This window comes from Hibiscus syriacus, unplaced genomic scaffold (genome assembly GCF_006381635.1).
Source record: "Hibiscus syriacus cultivar Baekdansim isolate YM2019G1 unplaced genomic scaffold, ASM638163v2 tig00110556_pilon, whole genome shotgun sequence".
Taxonomy (NCBI): Eukaryota; Viridiplantae; Streptophyta; class Magnoliopsida; order Malvales; family Malvaceae; genus Hibiscus; species Hibiscus syriacus.
The window spans coordinates 2613142-2633276 of record NW_024062779.1 but is presented as its reverse complement, the minus strand read 5'-3'; the positions used below and the strand labels follow the sequence as shown (position 1 = coordinate 2633276).

Genomic DNA, 20135 nt, shown 5'->3' with positions numbered 1-20135 from the left:
TCATAGTCCATATAATCAGCAATTTGGATTTCTGATAAGTGCTGAAATATGTGGTTTAAGAAACCTGTATTAACGGTGAATGCTAATGCTATGCTTCTTAATATTATACAATGTGGCTGAAGCTTTCCTTAAATGGCTAGCTTGGAATCAATGTTGAAAAATAAAAAGCTTGTACTACATACCACCATAATTTTGTGACATAGGTTGGATTTCATTTGTTGCGTTTTTTTCTTCAAATAATGTTTTATTTGGTGCAGGTTTTTAGAGCTCTGACCATAACACAATGGAATGGAGGTGGGAATACCTGTTGGTTATGCCAATAATTGGTAAGGAGCTAATGGCATAAGTCACAAGATCCGTATTATGTTTTCGAAAGACATTTGAATCAGATGTTCATTTACATCCCAATTTTGTTTTTCCTTTGCATTGCTTTGTCGAAACAAGTCATCGTCGTCTGTAAAACGCTTCTGTATATCTTGGAAACCTTGGCTGTTGAAGATTTCAAGCTTCAAACTGCGTTGAACTGCTGCTCCTTCACAAGGTGCAACTATTTGTGATAGCATTTTTTATTCTTGGAACATAAGGGGGAAACTGTGTAGTTGAACAGTATATGAAGAAGATTGATGGTTGTTGCCTGGACTTGATCTGATAAACCACTTTCTTACACATCATATGGCAAAGTTTAAACTCGGGAATTTTATGTATGGTTAGCAATGGAAGTGTGATGGAGAAACGGGGTATATTTACCCAAACATTTAAGTTCTTATATATATATAAACAAAAGAAACAAACCAAATTCAAAAGATTTGTTATCATGCAATATGAGAATTCGAATATCAAATAAGTAAATTCAGATTTAGATAGTTCCGACCAAAAAACTTGCTGTTGAATGAAACCGACGCGGTTGCAGCGAAGGGCAAGTGTTGGAAGAGAGTGGCATTCCCCATGAAAGTGCTTAGCAATTTCTCGATAGCTTATGTCCCACTCTTTCTCAAGACTCCAACAGCAAAAATCAATCATTTCTTATGCAAACTTAAAAGGAGCTTGTTTAAACTCTGCTTGTGAGTTGTGACTGCAGTGCCCCAAACTCTCTTAGAAGCCAAGCGGAAAGGGGGCAAGCATTCCTTTGCAAATGGTGTCACTGTCACTGGGCGTATCTTTCTCAGGTAAGCAACCATCGTTTCAACTGCCTCCATTTCCAGTCGTTCGATTGCAAGAACCAGTCTCTTCCCGATCATTCTTTCTTTCTCTAGCCTTTATGTTTGTTGTTTTCAGGATTGCTCCATTTTATGCTCGATCATTTCGCGGAAAGTGTTGTTTTGATCCTTTCGCAATTGATAGCTTCCGATGTGTTTGAAATCCGGAGTTTCAATTCTCTGAAGCAGCTTCTTAGAGAAATTCCACCTATGAAGATGATAGAAGAACTAGCTTCATCTGAGATGGAATTAGATCGAGAACTGAAGAAATACAAGGCAGCAAGCAGTAGAAGTGAGCGTGCAAGAAAGATTGATGTCTCAGCAGACTCTATCAAGAAACAAGAGAACTTGTTTTTCAGTTTCCAGAACGAAGGGGCTTCTTCGAGTTCAAAACAGGCACAGAATCAATCTGGAGTGATAGTAAGTAATCCAAGAAAAATGGTTTGCAGCAAATTCTGTGAAGGTGAGGCGGCTTTGCAGGCTAGTGAAGCTGAAGACCTGAATACAAGATTGAAGAGACTCGAGGAAGAAAGTGAAGTTATGAAGCAAGCATTCTTAGAGACAGTGGTGGAAAGGAAAAACTAATTAATGAAATCTGTAAGCTGTTTGAGACACTGCACTACACCATCCTTAATAAGGATATAGAAGATGGCTATGGATCTTTGGTCATCAAACCTTCTCCAGTTTGAGCCCTGGATGTTAAGGAGTAAAATTTCATAGCATTGAACCCCACACATAACCCAGCTGGTTCAAGCAACCATCATTAAGAAGTATTATCCTATAAAGTCAAATCCCGGCATTTACAACCCCCAAGGTCTATTCTCCATTGTACCAAAAAAGAGTATTTTCACAATGAGCAATAAAGCAGCAGCATAAGGTATATAAATCGGATTAAAAATGGCATTGCATAATCACTTCACCATGTTTTAGTGATACAGTAGCACTACATTCCTTTCACCTAAACCTTGAAACATCTAATTGACAGTGATGCTGATCAAGGAACAGCCTAGAACAGTCTGTCGCAAATTCTATAAGAAAATCCAGGTTTTGGATATCTTGAAGCCAAAGTATTAGCAATTCTCGATCAGAGACACACATCCACACAATTAGACATAAATTTGCATTGTAATTAGAAACATTGATCAAGTTCCATTCTGAAGGCCTCCCAAAGTTTCAATGCTATCTTACAAAACTCTATGGAAGTAACAATGACTTGAACTCGAGATTTCCCCCCGTTTTCACCTTTTTTTTTATGTGCTAAAGCTCATTTTAAATTTCGACTCGCAGATAATTCCTCAGTATTTAGCATATTGGAAAACAAGCAAAAAAACAACTTTAAAAAGGACAAAACAAACTGCAGCGAAGTTTCCCAAAAGAAACAATATGACACATGATTCTATTTTTCCTCATTGTTGAACTTTGCATTAATTCATGTCAAAGAAACAGAAGTTGTATTAAGGCACAACAACCCAATATTTAAAGGGCCCTCGTCCCCAGATTCTTTATATTTGATACAACCAAAACAAGTTCAGTAATTTAAGCATAACTCAAATTTCTCCTCTGTAACCACCAGAACCAAAATAGTCCCTTCTAGAATTGGCAATAGCCATGTTTTTTTTATGCTCTAACTTGAGACAATCCCGGATACGATGCCCCAACCCACCACAATAAGCACACCCCTTTACACCACTTGCATTGGTGATTGCGTCCACATCTTCCATTGGATCACTGAGCTCAGCTAAGACAGGTGGAATCCTCTGTTTGGCTTCTTGCAGTAAGTGTTTCAAATCAAGCATGTCTCACTTTGATTCTTGTTTATAAATGTGGTTGCTATTCCTGTTTTACCACATCTTCCTGTTCGTCCGATTCTGTGGACATAGTTTTCAATTTCCGCAGGCATATCATAATTGATCACATGTTGAATATCAGGAAAATCCAAACCCTTTGATGAAACATCAGTTGCAACTAAGACATCTTTCTTGCCAGCTTTAAAGGATGAAATGGCGTACTCTCTCTCTTCTTGGTCCTTGCCTCCATGAATTGCCACAGCTTCAACTCCTTTCAGTAGGAGATATTCATGAATGTCATCCACATCAGCCTTATTCTCACAAAATATTAAAACAGGTGGAGGCGCCTTCTGTAGGCATTCAAGGAGGTAGACGATCTTGGCCTCTTGCTTCACATACTCAACCTCCTGAATCACATCGAGATTTGCAGCTCCTGCTCTGCCAGTATTAACAGTAACTGGCTTGACTCAAGCACTTCTGGCAAAATTTTGAATTTTGGTAGGCATGGTAGCAGAGAACAAACGGGTTTGTCTCTGAGCTTTAAAATGGTCGAAAACTTCTCTGATGTCATCTTCAAAGCCTAAATCCACTAGCCTATCTGCTTCATCCAATGTCAAATATCTACAGAACAGACAACTGCTTGAGTACCGTTACCCATTAAGAAGGAAAAAGTTCAATTCGAAACTGCATATATGTAATTATGTTTTGCGGGTAAGAAAGGTTGCTGTGACAGATTCAGAACATTTGAAATAATTTTAAATAAGTATCGAAAACCGATGCACAAGCACCTAAAATTATGAAATAGACGAAGTACATAGAGATATATAAACAAAATTAAAAACAAAGGAAACCAAAAGACAGAAAGTCTTTTCCTAAAAAAATGCAAATTTAAGAAATTAAAAAATCTGGGAACAGTGTTGGTTCCATCCAACACCTTTGAAAATAAAGAAAAGAAAATTTGGAAAAGTTCGAGGAACGCTAATTATTTTCATCAGAAACAAATACACAAATAGCACAACATATTGACGAAATTACAGAAAGATATTTAAACAAGTAAAAACAAACTAACGGGCAAAACAAACATAGCTTGGCCCCCACCAAGGCTCTATAAATTTTAGCATCGGACTCCTGACATCGGTCTATGCATATAGTATTGGCTTAAACTACCATAATCAACTAAATTCAAACACATATTATATCAATGGTAATAAGACTAAATGTAGCACATTAGATAATTGAAAATGGTGTTACTAAAAGAATTGAATTAAGAGTCATACCTGCAATTGTCTAAATTCATCTTCTTCTTGGTAAGCATGTCCTTCAATATCCCAGGAGTAGCAAAAACAATATGAACCCCTTTCTTCACAACATCCAACTGAGACCTCATGTCTACACCACCAATACAAAGCAATGGCCTGTGTTCTGGATACCAATTTTCCCGCATAGGTACCAAAAACTGCTCCACCACTTCATATGTCTGCCTAGCAAGCTCCCTGGAAGGACAGACAATCAACCCAAAAGGACCTTCTCCTGTAAGAATGGGCATCATCATCTCCTCCTGTAATGCAATCATAATCAACGGAAGCACAAATACAAGTGTTTTCCCTGATCCTGTAAAGGCAATCCCAATCATATCTCTTCCAGAAAAAATGACAGGCAGGCCTTGGACTTGAATTGGAGTTGGCTGCACAATTCCCTTTGCCTTTAACTTCTTTAATAGTGGATCCGGAAACTTCATGTCCTTAAAATTCTTAATAGGAGGAGGAATCTCCTCCCCGTCAACAATAATATGCCATTGCTTTCGAATGAAATCCCTATCTTTTCGAGACATCCTTCGAATATGCAAAGGCGGCTTCCACCCTGTCATCAAGGGTTCTGTATAAGTAATCCCTTTAGCCAACTCGCGAACTGACATAAGTGTCTTCCTGTCGGATAAATGTTCAATCATCTCTTTCTCTTGCTGTACAATTTGTTCCATTTGACTGGACTCAGGTTGGTCCTTTTTAAGCTGAGTCGCTTTTATAAGTAAACTAGGCTTCACTTCAGCAACATTGGACTTTTCAGCTACATCTTCCAGTGCAGAAGCCTTGCCCTTTCTTTGTAGGATTTTCTGAGCTTCCATAGCTCGACGTTTTGCAACCGGGATATACTCAACGTAACCATCATCTTCCTCCATTTCAAATTTTCTGTATTGACCAAGAAACCCCTAAATTTTGATTTAAAAAAATCAATTCCCGAACTAATAAAGCATAAATCCCTAAAACTTTATGTGCATTAAAATACAGGGTGGCATGAAGAAGAAAGGGAGGAACAAAATCGAAACTAAGGTTGGGGATGATCACCTTTGTAGGCAGAACAGGCGGAAACAGCGCTGTGGGCGTCGCAAAATCACGGGGAAAGTTCAAGCAAGGGTGTAGGATTAGTGCGTAGTAGACCAATTGGGCTGCCTGGGTTTCAACTTATAACCGACTTGTCATTTTTCAAAGCCCTTCTAGTTTAGATGGATTCTGAAGTCTGAACTGTTAGTATACATGATATACACCATTTTAATTCCACATATTTAAAATTATCCAAAATACATGATAATTTATCTCCAGAGCCAAACAATTTCTTGTAATAAATTATTAGGAAGCGTTTGATATTTTTTTATATATATTTTTACTTATTTATTTTATGTTTTCCATCATTTTTTACTTTTTTTTATTAAAATAAGATATATTTGAGGTCTATAAATTGATCAAATGATTAAAAATATTTCACTTTATTTCACTTTATATGAGTTAAAATTCTAATATTTAATTTAAGAATATAATACATGTTCAATTAATAGAAAAAAATACGTGTACTGAAATTGTAAATTGTTATAAAGCAGATACTATAAATATAGAGTCAATTTATACAATACCATTCTCTCTCTCTCTCTCTCTCTCTCTCTTAATAATAAGACATGTATACAATTAGGCACTTCTTTTAATTAAATTAACTATCATCATTCCTTTTCCAGCAAAATTCATGTGATTTTAATAGGCATTGAGTAAATTGTTAAAGTTTTCATGACAAAACATAATAATTCTAAAATTATAAAAAAAATTAAAAGTTAATTTATTATAAAAAATTAATATAAAACCGTGTAAGTTATCATGTTAACAATATTATCACATTAACAATAAAATACACGTGAACTAGTCCATGCTTGGCAGAGTCGGTTAAATTTCATCAAATGTATAATGTCATATATGACCTATAGGCTATGGTATCATAGTTAACTTTTACTCCATGCTTCGCAGAGTAACTTAAATTTAATCTTTCTCGGATGTACTGGGATGTTTAAGAGGCTAAACCTAATAATAACAATAGTAAACTGTGTCAAAATGTTATCAGAATCCAACTTGTGCTGTTACTGCAGGTGTGTCTGCATGTCCAAAACAAACTAAATCTCCGACAAGGAGGGGGGGGGGGGAATGATGCCAAAGTTTAGATTAGTTAGTTCATGCAACCACCTTTAAGAGGTGGCATCCGATAAGTTTGAATCTTGCCATTGGCAACCCAAAGGACCGAGAAAAGTAAAAGGACGGACGAGACAAGGCGATGTTTAGGTCAATCAGATAATATTGATGATAACAAACAGAGAAAACTGGTTTCTGAGACATGTAAATGTGTACATACAAAGTACATTGTGATATTAAAGAAAAAACAAAAGGCTAGAACAACTGTGAGAAGAAAGAAAAGTAATGCTTTAAGAAATTTTCACCCTTCAAAAGGAGATGGATAAGAGAACACTTAACTCTATTAAATACTACTATGACATTTACCCTAGATTGTCTCCAACAAAGTTAAATCTACAACTTTGCATGTTGTTTTCAGGACATAATAACTCTTGATTGCCGAGCTGCAAATTTCAGAAGTAGAAAACATATGTACGAGTAAATAAGAATGCAGAAAGAAAACAACCGTAAAATCAAATTGTAAATCAAGGTTCAAGGATAGATTGATGATGGAGAGAAATTTTGAACTCAAATATTTTTCATAATGAAATCACAGTATAAATTCAACAGGATGTCTAAACAGAACATATTATCGGTGGGCACTGTTGCCTTCCGGTTCAGAAACCAGGCAAACCACCAAATGGGTTTATCCCGCTGCTCTCTCCAACTAGCACCATCAAATGTTACAATGACCAGAATTCAGTTCTAATTCAAAACGGTGAATGACCTGAGTACTGGATCAAGTAGTTTGTTAGGTCTCTCTTTCTATCAGGAGCGTTCTTAACAAATTAGACACAGTGAAAAGCATACCTAAATTTGGGATGGATATGCAAGCCAAGCATTTAAAAGAAACTTGTGCTCTGTCAACCATTTCATCATTGTTGGGTTTGTTCTGATCCTGGAGCTCCGACTGAAGGTGTTGCTGCCATACTGGTGGACGACCCGTTTTCAGCTGGCGGAGGCACACCCCATTTGTTTTCAGATTCAAGGGGCTCAAAGACATGAACCCCACCATCTGAGAGTCCCAATGCAAATTCATTTGGCTCAGACGGATGTGAAGCAATTACAAGTGGGTGAACATTGGAACTGTGACATAGAGGAAAAGATGGTGTTTGAATACGAATGGTCATCACAGAAGGGGACGTAGCGCCCATAATAAATTCATATGAGAACTAGTGAAACTTAGATGCAAATAGAAGTTGCAAACGAATTACAATCGGATTTGACTGATTATTTACAATTCACCGTGTCAATGACACCAGAATGTGAGAAGGAAAAGACGTCAAAACAATAGAGAGGAGTTTGTAGTTGAATATATATGTATACTCCTAAAACAGAATTTTTTTTTTTTTTTTGTAGTTTAAAACTACAATGCACAATCCCTGCTGCATCAAAGTGTGCATGTGAACCCAAAATGTGTGCTTCAACATAAGTACTAAGCAACTATCCATCTAAATGAAATCCGAATAACTGAGTCAAGTAGGGAAAATACCTGACACTAGCAGGAAGATAAGCAGAAGGATTTATTCGACAACGTAGTCTGAGATTCACTGCAGTGAACACAGAAACAGTTGCATCCAAAAAGCTGGCATATACCATTTGGCTATCACATGATAATGTCGCATGAGTTATCGCAGCAGAAGATTGTGGTGGAACCCACTAAATCAGAGAAAAATATCATTAGAACATCACAAATACTGCTGTTGTTCCTCGAAGAATCAAACAATGATGAAGTGGTACCTGCTTCACACATTCTAGCTTTGTTGTTTCAAATATGGCAAGCTGAGTCTCATGTACAACAAGAAAATGTATCTGATCTTGATGGAATTGGACGCGTGTGTCGGACAGTGTTGTTGGTGTCCTTCCAGCTGGAACCTGCAAGAATCTAGCTTTCTGCTTTTCCCATCCATCAGTGTTCCATACACAAATCTGGTAAAAATGGTAACATGATCAATGAACCAAAAGCAAAGTTTACATTGATGATAATTATTTCAACTTCTACAAAGATTGATTAAATAGCTAAGCTTCTTATTCGAGAAAGCAGGCGAGACTTTGTTATTCTTTTGGATTACCTGAGAATCTGCTCCTGATGAGACAAGCACATTCAATACATGAGAGAAGGCAAGGCCAGTTATTCCTTTAGAGTGGCCTTTAAGTTTACTCTTCACCTGGATGATGCAAGCTAGAAATAAGTAATTCTACATCTTTAAACAAGAGTTGCATAAATAATTCTCCACGAGATGAAATCATACCTCATCCACACGGACATTATATATTTGAATTGTTGAATCGTCCATGCCTATAGCAATAATATTATCATCTTGTGGATGGAATGCAAGAAAAGTAGCTGGTGGTGGCGGTGGCATGAAAGTTGCCATTGTCTGCAAGTGTCCATTAAAAGAAATCATATGCTTATTCAAATCACTGACAGATGGAGAAAAATAAAAGGGAAAACGGTATTCCAGCATTCATGGATTACCTTAAATGTCATCATATTAAACAAGGAAATCTTTCCTCCAGATGCAGACATTACATAAGAATCATTCTTGGATAAAGCAAAACATGGTACAGCCTCTTCGGGATTTGTATCAGCAACATCATTTGTCATAAGAATGCCACTTGACGGTTGCCACAACTGAGGTGATACAGTGGCAGTTGCCTAGAAAATGAAGCAACAATATAGAATTATAGTGCAAGTCACTTCAAAGTATTCTTTTACTAATAAAAATGTTGGCAAAATAAGGAGTAAAATCATTTTGACAATCCTCGTACCTTGCCATTTGAATTATGTTCACTTCGCTGCCACTTCCAAAGCAAGTGAATAGCATTTGATGCCAATGCCAAAATAGCATTACCTGAATTTGTGAAGATTAACCTGGATATCTGTAATCATCACAGAGAAAGATGAAAAGACAGGGCCCAAAAAGGAGATGAATCAAGATGGATTTCAATTTCAAGTCCCAAATCATTATAAAAATAATAAGTATAGTTTCCCAAGGGAGAATTTTGATAGGTATAACTGTCGGAAATATAAACTGGTGAACAACAGTATATGAGTTCCAAACATGGTGCATTTTACCACCAAATTGGGCAATGGATGCATGGAAAACAAAGTTGATGCAGCAGAAGCATAAATCATCGCCAAATTCGCCAAAATATAGAAAAGAAAAAAGTTACTATGCACTACGCAGGACAACAAATATGAAGAGTAGTCAGCCTGCCAGCATGTTAGAAAATCACTGGAGCACAAAAGTATGTGAAAATTTACATACCTTGGTCACCCTCAAGTTTTCAGGAAGCCTCAAGGATCGACACTGAGATGGTTCATTGATTTCAATGAGCTTCCAAATCTTTGATTTATCACGCGATTCTTCTGTTATTCTGGGTTTCACATCCCCCAAGCTCCTAGCATCTCCATTCTGAAAGAGACATAAAAAACATGAACTATGAAACCATTCATCCGAGCTCGAGGACTCAAAGGAGAAACAATTATGACATGATTGTAACATAAATTGGCATTGAAGTGCTTCTGACATAAAAAATATTGATGCTGAAGAAGGAAAAGTGGAGGTAGGATTTATTATAGGCTGACAAAAACAATTAAGACATGATCGTAACATTCTGTCCCACTGACCATTCCAGCAATAGCAACAGCGGAGGTACTTCTGTCTTTAAGTCCCGCACTAGTAGCGTCATCAGCAGCCGCTGCTGCAGCAGCTGAGATAGGATTTATTGTAGGCTGAAGAAAACACATCAACAGAGAAGATTTAGTTAACATATTGAACCGGTATAGCCAATTTTATTCCACTAATAAAATTAAATGAGGTAACAACACAACCTTTGGGGCTTCAGATGTTCTTGAGGCATCATAAGAAAGATTCTCCAAAGTGCGAAGCAACCTCATACCATCTGAATTCGCCAAAACCTTAATCCCATTATCTTTGGCAGAAACAGCCAAGAGAGAACCATCCTTGTTAAAGCGAATACGAGGGCTTGCCTAGGAATTAGGAAAGACAAATATAAGAACTCACCATCTTCAAGATGATACAAAACTTCACTAAACATAAATGAACTTACTGGAAGACTTCCATCAGCATCAATACTGGTCAAAGGTTGAACATTGTCCATGTCCCAGAATTTGATAGAGAAATCATCACCAGCAGCCAAATACCTATTCTTAGTGGTGTCAAATTGCACAACACCTAAAGAATGTTTGCGGAATCCTTGGTAGGTCCTCTTCACAGCCCCTTCACTTTCATTCCATTCTACAATAAATGACTCCCCATCTTTACTGGTGCCGCAGGAAAAGAGCCTACAGTATTCAGCCACCGGAAAAAGGTCAGTTGAAAAATGAAACAAAACTACCTTTATCCCAATAGTTCTTTACAACTACCAGATGATCAATATGAGTTATGGTGCAAACAAACTAACCTTGTACCATCAGCACTGTAGGCCATGGTTGTGCACCATCTGCCAGGAGCTTCGTAGTCAACCCGTGATCCCATATTATCATATAGCCAAGCCTTTATTTTTCCATCAGCAGCTGTTGAAAAGATAAACTAAGGACAAAAAAAGTCAAAAGAAGGCAAATAAGAATGGGCATAGGCACATGCGCATAGTACAAAGGTGAAAAGTGTAAGACATCTAAAGCAAGAAAGCATTATCTTTACCTGAATGTTCTCTTTATAGTGAGGGCAAACAGAGTAAACAGGGGCCTCATGTCCTTCAAAGGTATACTGCCTTGTACCATTGGTAGCATCCCATACCTAAAATTAAAACATGAAAATGGCGAGGTCAAGCAAGTTTTCTCCTAGAAATGACAACCAACTATATAAATGATGAACAAACCTTAATTGTCTTGTCATCACCACAAGTTATTACACAAAGTTGCCTATTTGGATGAGAAAATGCAAGATCGTTTACTCCACCAACATGAGCATCAATCTAGAATACAAATTTCAGAATATCGAGGCAATGAAAGTCAGCAAGAAGATTAAAAAGAATCAGAGATAACAAATATATACCTCCAGATGCTGCCGGACCTCCTCACCACCATGATAAGAATATATTTGCACAATGTGCCTCGAGTAAGCAACTCCTGTTTCACAAACAGGCATAACATTTCAATCAATGTTCCCATACTACCCTATAAATATACATGGTGCTAGCAGATTATATATTGACTAATTCTAATGGATTCAATCTCACCAAATAAAGTACCATCGGGGCTCCAAATCACACGATTTACAGAGACAGCAGGATCTTTGACTAGAGCTGCCTGAATTCAAGGGGGGGAATTAAGTTTAGTGTGTCGAATTAGCAAGTGCATTAAACAACACTTGAAGCCACAAACCTGAAGAGACATTGAAAAAGCAGTAAGATCCCAAACTTTAAAGTTCTTAGAAACAAGTCGTTCCGAGTGCCAACTTCCCACAAAGCTATGTCTCCAACATTGGTACCGACTGATTCATTGTATTCAGAAAATTCAGAATTCCATTACCAAGATAGAGCCACCATCTGGCGAAAAACAGAAACAGAAATGCAACTATAAATAAGAAACGGTGGACATGTAGCAGACCTAGAAGTAGAGTCTGTTGAACAGGATGGAAATCCATGCTCATGAGAGATGAACCCTGATTCAGAGTTCTCGCAACAGCCTTGGGAAGATCATCAGGTACATTGAAAGTCTGACTGTGACCATGACCAGGAAATGTTACAGGCAGCACATTGACAGGAAGACTTACCTACACAAAGCAAGTGAAGATCAATAAAATAATTTAGGCAAACAGAAACACAACCGTAACCATCAGACACCCAAACCAACATCCAGAATACCTCATCAGAAGTCCCCACGGGCCTTGTCCTTTTGGAAACATGATCAGAGTCCCCAGATGGGTAGTCTACAGAAGGATTAGTTGGAGGAGTCCTTGGATGCTTCAAAGCCACTATAAGTCAACAATGAAACATGCCAAAAGTTATAAGAAGAACTAGAGGAAGGATCGGCATTATGATAAATAGAAGCCAGAGGAAGATGTGACAGCAGAAGAAATATTTTTAAACAAAGAGGAAGAAATAATTACTTGGTATTGAAGAAGGGCCAAGACCGATCGCTCCACCAGAAACAGCTGGATGAGTTACAGTTGAAGGGTTTGACATCCAACCAGCAAGGGGGGCTGGAACTGGTGGTGGTGTAGGTTGAAAAGGCTGAAGATATAAATTGAGAACATTAAGAAATTATTGATGATGACAGAGATCTTCTACACTAATATCTAAGCTGAATACCCACCCCATGAACACCTAGGGGAGGAAAGCCCCCGGCTTTTGGTAAGCCTCCAAGAAGTGGATTGCTTGCAGGAGATGGTGTTTGTGCACCATTTGGCTGTCCACACGAATGATCCACAAAGAGACTTTTTATATCTGGGTTTGACCTGGGGTTTTTACAAAGTTGATGCTGCCAATTCAAGCTGTAATTGCACAAGAATCGGTCGTCCCATAACTGATATGTCATGTTATATGCATGAGTTCATAGCATAAATAAGTCTACATTGAAAAATTGCCAACTGATCTCTTCAAAGCAGCTAACAGACTGATGATAACAATCTCACAAAAGAAAATTACCTCTGATTAATGAGGGTGCGTAGCCTCGAATTTCTAAGGTTTGGGAACTGCAATTTGTCACGGAATAAAGGATTTGCTTCAATAAGCTTCTTGAGTTCAACCAACATGATTGCTCTAGCAGACTTAGTATCTCCGTATTTTGACAACTGCTGGTTCTCCCTGTTATGAAAGTTGTACATTCTTCAGTACATCCGCTGTTATTTGTTTGCACAGATCAACACGCGAACAATTAAACACTAGGTACAAACCTGAAATTCTCCAACGTCAAAAGCTGAGTGATTTCCTTAAAAAGTTCCTCATTAAATGTAGCAAAAACTTTCAAATCCTTTACTAATATCTCCACGGATTTGGACAGGTCATGCCTAAATTACATTTAAACATTCCAATTGTCACTAAATTCTTTTTCCAATGAAGTTTTTGGTGAATCATTATAAACTTCATTCAAACAAATCAAAATTCGAAATACAGGAAAGCTTACTTATCCAATGCCTCAAGATACTTCTGCTTTCTTATCTCAAAAAAAGATTTTCATGGAATACCGATTGTCGTCTACCTTGGTGAAACCAGACAAGTATTTCTCAACCTCATCCCAGTTTCCATTCTGCACCTCGTCCTCAAAATATTTCAAATTAAAGAAAAACCCAGATTCCTGTTCAAGCCTATTAAAATCAAAATAATAAAAAAAGCATTAAAGAGCTGAAATCATTAAAAGTACTGAATATCAAGAATCCTTAAAAGTAAGAAGACTAATAAGCTTACTTGTGGACAGTTTCTTTAAACTTTTCCTCATCTAGAAACTGTAAGATCAAGAACACAAGCTCTCTGCTGAGAGACGACATCGTAGCCGCCCGTTTTAACTTCGCAACGATGAGACCAAATATAAACACTAGATCTGCAAAAGTACCAGCTCAAAACACTTTAAAATATCATAAGATAAAAATTAAACCAAAATCTTCGAAAAATCACATGAAACTAGATTATTCAACCTTCTCCAACAAGAACACTCCTTTTAAAGGGGGATGGGGAACCCGATTTTATACCCAAGATGCAATTTTCCCATAAATAAAAATAAAGATGAAAACTAAAAGTTTTAAAACAAACACCGAAGGTTTTAAAGTAACAGATTCCATAAAAACAAAGACAGGAACAAAACTGAATAGATTTGTGAAGAACTTACCTTGTTCTTTGAAAATATGAGTTTTCAGATAATAATAAATAGACAGAAGAAGCTTCCTCTTTCTTGAGGTCAAGAAAAATGAACCTTTAAAGAACCCAAAGCAGTCAGAGATTAATTCTTTCTCTCATACGAAAAAAAAAATGATAATCCTTTTTATATAGGGTTAGTCTAAATATACCAATTTTTTTACTAAACCTACCAAAAGATTAATGTAATGATTATGTTTTTTAATTTTTTATTAAAACATCAAAAGATTAATGTAATGATTATGTTTTTTCTTTATATGTATTAAAATTTTTATCATTATGTAATAATGATGTATTTTTATATTTTATTAAAATTTTATCTTTTTCATTATTAAAGTTTTTAATTAAAGTATTTTTCATTTATTTCTTTAATATGGTAATAATTATTTATTTTTTAAATTTTTGTTATCTTTTATATTTATTTAATTATACATACATGTATAAAAAATAAATATTAAAATATTCATTGATAAATAAACTAGAATTACAATAAATTGAACGTTACATAATTACTTCGATAGGTCAAAAGTTTCAGGAATACGAAAATAATATTCACGAAACTCTTCCTGACGACTAACATATGGGTCTTCCCATGCAGATGCAATGTCACTTTTATATGTGATCCAAAGTGGATGAGTCATCGGCAAAGGACAACCTTCGCGTAATGTCGCTTTAATATAATGGTTATCATTCACATGTGCAATGACGATTGTCCCATGTGGCTCTGATTGTGGTGGACTTGACCAAAGAGGGAAAATCGTAGTACAACCTCCGACGTTTCCTCCATTAGCTAGACTTATAACAACTCTATTGTATGCAGAAGCAATAATCAATCCCGTGTTTGGCATTTCCATCCATTTTCCAGCTAATTGTACGGTTTTATAGATTTTTTATAATCTGTCGTTCCAAATATATACTTGTACTTTTGCTGGTTAACATCTAACTCCCGCACCAAGTCTGATCGAATCGAGGCCATTGATCCTCAGATAGACCAAGAGCGACAGCGACCGATCGAAATCCGCAATTTCCGTCACCTATTACATCTTGTAAACCTGTAAGATAATGACGGAAAATTTGTGGAAGTTGTTTCAAAAATCTTTCCGAACCAGGTCTGGTAAACGACTGGCTTACATATGAACTGTGTCTCGCGGGTTCTTCATTTAAATTCGGGAACAAGTCGTGTGCGCTTGTTACATATGAACTGTGTCTCACCGTTTCAATATTTGTCGGTTCCAAATTCAAATCTATATCAAAAATCTGGTGGAATAACTACTTTTACCAGGATCTTGATTTTTCGGATCAACGCACTTCTTCTTTTTTTGTTTCTTCAAGCTTGGCCGCCCGCGAGTATTTTTTTTAACTGCGGGTTCTTTAATAAGATTTGTGCTTGGATTGAATATATCGGCTAGCTTTCTTAAGAAACTCTTCTTTCCAGCGTTGGACTGCTTTTTGAATTTTTCTTTGAAAATATGCAGTTCATCGTCACATTGAATATCTTCATTTTCCAAGGGTGTTGACCATGAAACATCTAGTGTCCTCCAAAAAATATCAATTGAATCCAAAGGGATATCCTCACCTGAAAAAACAAGTTTTAGTTTCTAAAAAACCAATACCTCCAAATAATCAAATGATTTTAGTTAAATAAACTGACCCGAATTTAAGTACGCTGAAAGTACGCAAGCACAAGGTAGCCCACAACTCTTACGAAGTTGACAACCACATGTTGAGTAGTTAAACTCAAGATCACTCAATCGATGTAGTTCTCCTAAAATCATATCAAGAGCCTCGTTTGAAACAAAACCCCGTAATAAGTTGAAACATGGTTGGTTATGTTGATGATAACGATAAATTCTACTTCTTTCAAAGCTTTCATTTATTGATGTAACCTGGGACTGCACGATTTGATTGATATAGCCCACAAATTGATCTAATGAATATTTTTGGATTCCAAGTACTTTTTAACTTGGCGTGTTGGCTTTCAACTCTGTTGGTTGTGCGATTGCCAAAGTTGAGAGACTGGTCACTCCATGCAGATACAAACCTTTCTTTATAATTATTCAGCCATTGTTCATCCAAATAACTTAAAACACCTGAAAAGTTAAATAAAATTAAAATATAATTATTTGATATGAAATATTAAAAAATATATTAAAAAAATGTCAAATATAAAAAATTACGTGGATATTTCCTCAATACTAATTGAAGTTGCTTGTAGTTTTCCATGTACGATATCCACGTCGAAGAATCTTCTAGTAACTTCCACGCCGAAAGAAAAGAGTCCCAATCACGTTGCGTCTTGATTGTTGGCCTGCAATTCTTCAAAATATTTTGGCTAATGTGCCATCTACAAAGTAATCGAGTAGCATTCGAAAAAACTTTTTCGCATGCTTTCATGAGAGCCAACTCTCTGTCGGTAATTATAACACGTGGTAGCATGCACTCATCTAGTGTCAACTTTAAACACTCTAACACCCACTTATAGTTGTCCATCTTTTCTTCACTTATAAAGGCAAAAGCTATGCAAAATGTTTTTCTTGTAGAAGTTACGCCAACAATCTCAACAAAAGGCATATTATACTTGTTCGTCTTGTACGTAGCATCTATCATCAACACATGTGGGAATGCACGCCATATCTTAAAAGATGTCGGATGAACAAAAAATAAAGCTTCCAGCTTGTTCGTAACATCATTTGTAGAAAGTCGTGAACATAACCATTGGAGTGTAAAAGAGACATAAGAACCTGCATTCAAATTTTCATAATTAAATTACACTTTGATTATTTGAAAATAAAAAAGTCAAAATATAAAGGAAACAGAAAAAGATGTGTAATGTACTTAAAAAAGTCATAATTAACCTACCGCCGGAGGGGATGAATGGATTACGGGTTGGACCTAGTTTGGAGATCGAAACGAGAATGGAGATGGCGGGTCGGGTCAGGATTATGCACTGTTGAGAAGAAAGTGAAATGTACTTAAAAATCAAAATTACCTTATAGTGTTGAGAAGAAAGTAAAGTATGCTTAAAAATCTAAACTAGATCATTTATATATACGATTATATTTGGTTTTGTAATTAAATGTATTTAGTTAAATTTTGTAATTAAAAAAAAAAAAGCTTCACGGCTTTGGATGCTCACAAAATTCCAGCTTTTGGTCCTATTTTCCACCTCAGAGATTGATTTGCCTTGTCTGGAACCCTACAACTTATTTAATTTTCAATCCATTTTCCAAAGATGAGAGAGAAACCCATATGTGCAGATGTAGTGGTTAAGTCAACCATTTCAACTACTGGTCTCCCCTCCTCGATAGTTAGACTAAACTGCACGTATACTTAAAAAAAATCTTATTTAACCATTTAACAATTTTCAACATCTTGACAGTAAAAATTCTGACAGTAAAAAAATGTTATTTCCAACATGTTTGACTAATTGTTATTTCCAACATGATTAATTTTTTATTATTTTCAATATATTAAATGGTGAGTTAAATGCTGTACAGGTGAGTTGACTTGGTACATTTAGTAGTACCCTTTTATATAATACTCAACCTAAAGCCTTGCAGAAACAGCGCTTTTTATAGGAAAGAGGATACAGGTTTAAGAAAGTGATATATTACTCTGCTTATCATCTATAGCTTTCATAAAATGACAAGTTATTTTGATTACTCGTTGTTCTTATTAATACGTACAGTTTAATAGTAGGTCCCACTTAGCCGGCTACACTTTGTCGAGTTTACCGGCGCGGAATTTCTAGCTGACAGCTATTCTCCTACAAGACTTAATGAGATGTAGTAACGTATGTTTTAGTTTTGTTTCCAAACCGTCGATAGTAAGTGTATTTTTGTACGATGTTTATCGGACGGTCATAAATGGAGAGTACCGTAAGGGTGCGTTTGGTTCACGGAATGTAAGATTATCAGTGGGAATAAAAGATTACCAAGGAATAAGATTACTGAGAATGTTGTATTTTGTGTTTGGTTGATTTAGCAGGAATGTAATATTATCGTGTTTTGTTAAAGGAATAAAAGATTATTTGAATGTATATTTGATCAAATTGTCTTTATTATATATTTGTATAATATTACAAATTATAAAATATTTATATATTTTCTTTAAAAAATTAAATTCATAATATTTATATAATTTTTTTTACAAAATTAAAAATATAAAAAAGGTTGAATGAAATGGTAAAAAAAATTAATCTCTGAACTTCATAAAATTTTAATTATAGATTTTTTTTGTAAATCTAAAATAATTTAAAGATAAATTTGTAATTTAACATTCGTAGAATTTTTATTATTCAATGACAGAAGAAATATATTTTTGAAAAAAAATAATAATTTAAGGGCATTTTAGTCCAAAACGCCGATAATGTTACAATACCTAAGGGAATGGAGGTAATGACATTCACGGTAATATACTCCAAAAAATCTACTATTGGTAATAAAACATTATCGGGAATGAGATTCCCGGCCAACCAAACATGAGAATATGGGATTCTCATCCCATGAAAATTCTACAATCCTTGAACCAAACACCCCTAAAAATGAAAAGTAGGAAAAAGGAGCCATGAAAACGATATTTATTTATTTTTATATTAATATAAAATAAATATAAAATAACATTTATTTAAAAATAACTCTCAATTAACATGGTATACCCACATTTTTTATATTTATAATCTTTCCATCTAAGACCTCAATAAGATCTAAACCATTTGCTCCGTGCCAAGAAGCTTGACCCTGGATTTTTCTGAATTTACGGAACCTGCCATTTTGGGGGGAATATATTGGTGGTGGGGGAGTACCGACTTTATCATATAACGTGAAAACACTGGGTTTTTGTATCATGAATTTATCGTGATATATTAAGGAGAGAAGTCGCTTTTGGTTTTGAAAGCAATTAATTTTTCTTATACATTATTTGGCTGTGGGACAAAGCAGTTTAGGTTGGGGTCAGAGGGGTAGAAAGGTCTGTACATTGATTGATTCTAAAAAGGAAAACAATATAAAATATTCCATCGTCTTCTTTGTCGGTGGAATTTCAAAAAAAAAAATTATTATGATTGTAATAAACATAATTGGAATATTAAATGAGTAAATATGAAAATATATAATTTTAAATAAATAAATGTGAATAGGATTATAAAATTATAATCAAACAAAAGTGAACATTGATATGTTCCTTGAAGTTCAATTCATTTATAGTCGTACTCTTTATCTCACCGTTGTACAGGTAAGCGTGGACAATCTTCTTAGTTGATAAATCAATTATGAACTTTTAACAAAATTATTTTCATCCAATCGAAAATAACTGGACAAATAAAATAGAAATATTTTATCCTTATAAAATTAAAACTATTCCGTGAAGAATAATATTTTTGGTTTGGGTGGGTAACAGTGTCTCCAACAACAAAAAATTTATTAAATAAAATGAAGAGGACATGCATGATGCATGAGTTGATAAAGTCAAAAGTACTCAACTAGACAAATATTAGCATTTTTTTTCTAAACCTTTGTATACTAATATAGAATTAAAGTATTCTTTTTTGTTTCAGAATTAAAGTAATTTTCAATGCTAATATAAAAGAACCTTCATTCGTATACTAATTATTACATATAATAATTGATTTTTCTATTTTGTATATAGTTTCACATGATTTTGAGATATTAAAAGAAATGCATATATTCAAGTCAAATTTAAATTATGACCAGAACTTTGAATTTATTTAGGGTTCCACAAATCTCAATATGAATGAAGTCAAAGTATGGTTTAACTCCCCCAGCAAAAGCGCCACGTGACATGACGGTGGTTTGAACGAGAAAGATTAATTATAATAATAACGATTA

At 35.4% G+C, this 20135-nt stretch overlaps 1 protein-coding gene and 2 pseudogenes across 2 annotated transcripts; 1 reads left to right on the top strand and 2 right to left on the bottom strand.

The window, feature by feature from the left end:
* The first annotated feature begins 840 nt into the window (after positions 1-840).
* LOC120131335 lies at positions 841-17385 on the top strand. 2 transcript variants are annotated; one of them, XR_005516906.1, is made up of 3 exons: positions 841-1166; positions 1276-1894; positions 17376-17385. XR_005516906.1 is itself a non-coding variant. In XM_039148344.1 (2 exons), exons 1-2 carry the CDS (start codon positions 1133-1135, stop codon positions 1779-1781), a joined length of 540 nt encoding a protein of 179 aa, XP_039004275.1. In that variant the 5' UTR covers positions 841-1132; the 3' UTR covers positions 1782-2057. The 2 variants fall into 2 exon arrangements, 1 of the variants encoding a protein (XP_039004275.1); XM_039148344.1 differs by lacking the exon at positions 17376-17385 and having other exon boundaries at positions 1276-2057.
* On the bottom strand, positions 2631-5408 carry LOC120131329 (annotated as a pseudogene).
* Positions 6969-14401, bottom strand: LOC120131328 (annotated as a pseudogene).
* Positions 17386-20135: the final 2750 nt, after the last annotated feature.